Below are 6,000 nucleotides of genomic sequence, written 5' to 3'. Positions count from 1 at the left end.
GCTGCCCCGCGGTGCGGGCGCGGGCGCGGCGGGTGGGGCGGGGCGGCCCCTTTAAGGCGGGGAGCGCTCACCTGCCTCCTCCCCCCGCCGCCAAGGTACCGGCCCCGCGCCGGGCGCTGATTGGGCGCCCGCCGGGCCCGGTCACGTGGGGGGGGGCGCGCTCCCCCAGCCTCCAGGCCGCCATTTTGGCTGGAAAGTTTGGAATTTCCCAGCAGTGCGGGCGGGAGGCGGCGGGAGCGCCCCAGTCCCGTCCGGCCCGGCCCCGGCCCGCCGCGCCGCCTGCACCGCGCTGTCCCGCCCGGCCCGGCTCGGCGCCTCACGGCCCGGCTTGCCCCGCGTCGCGCCGAGGCGCCGCGGCGGCGCCGGCGGGAGCCCCGCGCGGAGCCGCTCGCTCGCCGGGCGGCGGGGTCGGTCCGGCGGGGCGGCCGCCGCCCCCCCCGCGCCCGGCCGGCAGGGGGCGCCGCCCCCCGCGCTGCCCCGGGCCGCGCTCCGAGTCCGCGCGGCGGAGCCCCGGGGCAGCCCCGGGCCGGGGCGCGGGGCGCGATGCCCGTCAGGAAGCAAGGTGAGCGCCGCGCGGCCGGGGCCGGAGCCGCCGGCTGACAGCCGCCGCCGCGGCGGGACGGGCGGGGGGGCGGCCGGCGGGAGCCGCGGGGCTGCGGGCGCTGCGAGCACGCCGAGGGCACCGTCCCGCCCGCGCTCTCCCGGCCGCGAACAAAGGAGCCGCCGCTCCGCGCCGGGGCGGTCCCGGCCGCGGGGGCTTGTTGCATCCCCGGTGCTCTGCCCGGTGCGCCCGGTCAGCCGTGTGTCTGGTCTCCGCTTGCAGATACCCAGCGAGCCCTGCGCCTCCTGGAGGAATACCGCTCCAAGCTGAGCCAGGCGGAGGATCGGCAGCTGCGGAACTCCATCGAGCGTGTCATCAGCATCTTCCAAAGTAACCTTTTCCAGGCTTTGATAGGTAAAGGTTGGCTTCTCTCAGTTTGCACGCAAGCCGGTCGGTTCTTGCTGATGCTGTCACTTGTGGTGTTAAGAGCAAAAGGCGTTTTTCCCCTAAGTTAGAAGCCATGTGCTTCTTGTTGTGTTTTTGTTTTGCATAGTAACACACGTGTTGTTACAGATCAACAGTTCACTTGTTACACGTACTTTCTTTATTTGAGGCTTTTAACTGGTCCAAACTGCTTAAAACTGTGCGATAGTTTTTAGTTGTGACATGTTGTCCTAGATTTCTTTAGATTGTTTCTTTGTGCATCTTTGTTCACCTGATAAATTTCTAAGGAGGATGGGATTTTTTTCCATCTGTATATAACAGGTTAGTTAATGACTTGAAATGTTTTTAGTATAAGGAATCAGGCAATTCCTGTTGAAGAGTCTCTAAAAACATCACAAAGTGTACAACTGAAGTGCAGATTTAACCTAAAGTAAATGAGAAGAAACCTCTAATGCTTCAGGGAATACTACAGTCATCTCTTCTCCTTTGTTGCATATTAAAGTATAGTGAAAGCACTATTGAATCTCAGCTTACAGTCCTTATAGTGCTTGACTTGATATGTTCCCATAAGTTCTTAGAAGCACTTGCATGTAATTTTGAATTTCCTGCCTGTCTGTTTGGAAAAAAACCCTTGAGCATAAATAGAACTTGCAGAATCCTGTCTTTATTTGGAAACTTCTGCAGAGCAACAGTGAGAAGTGGTTTCTTCTTGATTGATTGTCACTATCTTTATGACAGCTACTGTTAGTTTACCCTCAAGAATAAAATTTGTTCTGCATCCTTGTCTTTTAATAGTAACCAGTGTCTGAATCGGACTAATGGCAAACATTGTAGCTATATTTGTTACTGCACTTACTACATGGTTACTGTGCTAGGGTGCACATCTTCCATCGCAGGGCTGCAGGTTCTTTGAACCTCTGTTGTGGTTGAAAGCAGGGGGACTGGCAAAACATAAACATGCATTGCTACTGAATGTTTTCTTCTGGAGTATTTATTTCATCTTGTGTGGATTTTCAGAAGACAGTAGTTGTGCTGGTTTCTTTTCTTAGCATGTAACTTCATGAAGGGTAGTTGTGAAAATAGGTCACTTAAAAGACTTTTCCTTATGGGAACTCTGCATTTCCCTTCACTACACAGTTGATGCTGATCAACTCCATGATGAAAAACTAAACATAATCCTTGTGGGACATGTGAGAACGGATTCACTCTTTGGCAGATCAGAATGTTGAAATCTTGTGTCAAATATTTAATGTGCAGCAGCAGCACTTTTTATTTTCACCCATAAAACTTCCATGTTCACTGCCATTTTTCTTGTTCTGGGTGTGTGTACGTGTGAGTTTTTTATTTTAAAACTCTACAAGGTCCATGCAGCACTCTGTTTTCTCCCCTTCATTGAAAAGATACCAATCTGTTAGCCTTTGAAATTCAAACTGCAAGATGTATTTTCTTCTCATATCCACGTATGGATCTTCATTGTTTATAACTCTACACCTAGTAGCAGTAGTGGACTTGAAGGAGCAGGCAGCCTCCTGTCTGCTGGCTTTGTTCTGCAAGAGCAGAAAGGAGGAAGGGGTTGCTGCCTGGGTGGGCTGTGTGACCTGTTTTCTGGGCTTGTAAGAAGCTGCACATTGCAACCACAGGACCCTTGTTCTTGTTGAGTTCGGTTCATCTGTACATGCACAGCAGGTGCGTCTTGGGCACGTTGCATTAACTTTGCATTTCCCGGGTCTCTGTATGATGGTTTATTAGATTGCACACATATCTTCCCAAACCATCTGGCAGAAGGCTGGTACTTGCCAAGCAATTTATGCTGTCAACTTGGGTCTTTCTCCTTTAACCTGCTACTTTCTGTGCAAATGTCAGGGGAGTTCTTGTTCCTGGCAGGCTGCTCCTGGCTGTTGTTTTCCTGGAAGCACCTTCTTTTATGGTGTGATTGCTGCATGATGGGGGTAAGGAGTGGGGGGACTCCCTGGAAAGGTGTGATCTGGAGCATGGCTGCAGTTACTGGGGAGGCCTTGAGCTGGCTCCTGCTTGGCTTGTTTCCATGAAGATCTGGAAGCAGGCTGGATGAAGTGTTCAGTTATGCTGGGGGTTAGACTTACCTGGAATTCTCTCTTGGCCATTGCTTTATGGCTGAATTTGAAGTGTGCATTTTGTAGAAGTTGTGATGTGCTCCAACTGAAATAGCCAGTGCTGTTCTGGCAACAAGTTTCAGGCTCAACTATACCAAGTTATTGCTCTTATAGATGCTTCTTCCAGAAAGTGTCCTACTTTGGGTCCTTTTTTTTTTTTTTAAATTGAACAACACTAAAAAAATCCTCATCAAACTTCATCCATTTATTTTCTGCTTTTCCTGCCAAGTTACTGCACTATATCCAAGACTTGTTTGCCCATAGTAGGTAGGTTTGTGAAGGTTGTAGTCAGGATCTGCTATCAACTTCATGTATCTTTTTTAATATAATTTTTGACTTGGCAATCAAATGCTGTTCTTTCAAGCTATAAATAGCATTATGCACAGAAATGCATCTTTGAGTTTATAATGGAAGAAATTAAATATTCCTGAAAACTACAGATTTTAACAGTGTTTCATGTTTTTAGATAGTCAAAGGTTTTAGAAACCCAAGAAGCTTTAGAATTTGAAAAGCTGGTTTTTTTTGTAATGTCCATTTGGATACTAAAGAATAAGTAGTATTAATTTTTCATTTGAACCTTTTTTATGTTATCCTCTCCTTTTAGTCCTCTCAATAAAGTTTTAGTTTAGCAATCTACAAGTTTGACCTTGTTCCTAAATTATGGCTTTAAATGGTTTGAATTAGACCAAGCAGTGTGAACAGCCAGTGTGGCTGCATCAACATTGCAAGTGTTACATTTTAAGTGATGTAACTGTAAGAACTTTGAATCTGTAACAAAAGTTGTAACCACATGTGACCTCCTTAAAACAGTCTCTGAAAAAGCCCATTTTGATATTTTCTGTCTTCCATAATGTGGTATTTTCCATTGCTTCAACCAGCTATATGTAGTAATCTCTAGAACTTTAATTAAATGAATACCAAGGGCCTGTAATTGAAATCAACTTGAGAATTGGGTCAGTTTTAAGTCAGTTTCCTTTAGTACAGGTTCAAAAATGTGTGGTAGCTTTTCTATTTGTTGATTTCTTGTTTTCAGTTAGAACAGCTTGTTCCCAATATTCTGATCGTTGGTGAGCCAAATTATGAAGGAAATAAGGAAAGGAAAATATCCAAATATAGAACCATGGGGTAGACTTATTTCACTTTGGTAAGGCATTTGATATTCATCTTTAAATAGGGAGATAATTATTCTGTAGGTGAGTTCTCTCCTCAGCTTAGGTACTCTTTTACCTTTTCAGAAGCTACAGGTTCTTGAAAAGGTACAGATAGATCTATCTTTTTGAAAATATGGGAAGAAAAACCCTTGCATGCAAAAATAACACTTCTGACAGAAAAACATATGAAGCAGACTTCTGTTCATACACATAATATTTTAGTTTAATTAAGATCTGTTTTTAATGGGTGTCATGTTGAGGCTTACCATATTAAAATAGACTTCTAAAATTAAAAATATTACAGCTATAGCTAGAGACATAAGGTAGTTTGCTGCTTCAGAAGCATTCATTTTCCTGATAGGAACTAACTCCACATGCACTGGTGCCAGAAAAAGGGAATTCTAGGAGTCACTATATATGCTGGTAATGCAGTTGGCTGTGCTACCCTTCTAGCCTAAAGTAGGGTGGTTTTTTATCTATCTGTCTGTCTGTCTATCTATCTATCTATCTATCTAACGTGTCTGTCTATCCATCTATCCATGATCTATCTAATTTTGTAGCTGTGCATATACAGGCTTTTTGGTATAAAATGACAAATCTGACTAGGGAAGGTTCAATGTGTTGAATTTTATTGTGTAAGCAGTCTCATTTGTTTCACTTATAGTCCTTTTGCGTGAAGACCTGCCTTGAAAATTGTGCTTAAGTGCTGGCTATTCCTAGCACTAAACATCCAGTGTAGGAAATTTTAAATTTAAAAAAATGTGGTTGTTTCAGTCATCCTTACTAAACGAAAGAGCAGCTTCTCCCAGTAAACTTGAGGGTACTTTTAAGCATAGTTTGGATGAGCCTTATTAGTATAACAAAACATATTGCAAATGCTGTTAATACATTTTTACACCCCAGAAAAATAAGTCATGTCTCTGAAAATTTTGAAAAAAGTTCATGATTCCATAAAAGCTCTTTGTTCAGATTTCTCAGCAGTGTGATTCAGTCTGAAAATTCTAGGAATATAAAACTCAGTCTGCAGATTTTTCATCTCTGTCCACATTTGCTTTCTGAACTAAATTAGGAAAACAACCCTGGATTTTAGACTGAAGTAGATTGGATTGGGTCAGCACTCCTCAAAGTTGGTCCGCTTTGGAGTGGACTGACCACATTCCTGCTACCTGGAGTGTGGTCTCAGCTCAGCTGTGTGTGGCAGCTCTGGAGCTCTTCTTACTCCTTCTCACTCCTCACTAAGCCACCTTGGCAATATTTCCTATACTTTCTGGCTAACTGGAAATAAAACACAGTTAAACACAGCCTCCTCTTCTGCTGAAACCAAAAGTACTTGCTTTTGGGGAAACCTCAGTTAAAACTTTTATTTCAGCAGTATGTTAATAGAGCACGTGCCATGATGGCGCAGTTAACTCTGCCAACCAGCTCAGGCCTTCCCATTTTCTGAGGTTACTGAAGCCTTAGAACCTTTCAGACTCTGCTGAGTAAGATTTACACCAAGAATGCAGAAATTCTAGACAGCAAGTTGAGGATTTTGTTATAGTCAGTGAATATTGCTGGGGTTTTTTATTATTACTATGTTTCTATTAGAGGAAGGTTTAGGGACAATTGGATCTTTTGTAACATTGGATAGTACTGAAATTGTTGCAAGTGCTAAATAGGTTATTTTCACATCAAAATCTTATCCTTGCTGCATTTTTGTGACTTTTTCCCCAGACTGCAGCTTCTGTGGTAC

At 44.8% G+C, this 6,000-nt stretch overlaps 1 protein-coding gene across 6 annotated transcripts in view; it reads left to right on the top strand.

Moving 5' to 3' along the window:
* The first annotated feature begins 450 nt into the window (after positions 1–450).
* Positions 451–6,000, top strand: part of DLG1 (discs large MAGUK scaffold protein 1) — a 140,380-nt gene continuing 134,830 nt past the window's right edge. For all 6 annotated transcript variants that reach the window (XM_084212497.1, XM_084212496.1, XM_084212495.1 and 3 more), the window contains exons 1-2: positions 451–562; positions 824–955. In XM_084212497.1, the coding sequence (XP_084068623.1) occupies positions 544–562; positions 824–955 (151 nt within the window). In that variant the 5' untranslated portion in view covers positions 451–543. The remainder of the gene's footprint in view (positions 563–823; positions 956–6,000) is intronic.

The sequence above is a fragment of the Fringilla coelebs genome (assembly GCF_963513975.1).
Source record: "Fringilla coelebs genome assembly, chromosome: 10".
Taxonomy (NCBI): Eukaryota; Metazoa; Chordata; class Aves; order Passeriformes; family Fringillidae; genus Fringilla; species Fringilla coelebs.
The sequence above is the reverse complement of the archived record's forward strand: the minus strand, read 5'-3'. Positions and strand labels throughout refer to the sequence as shown.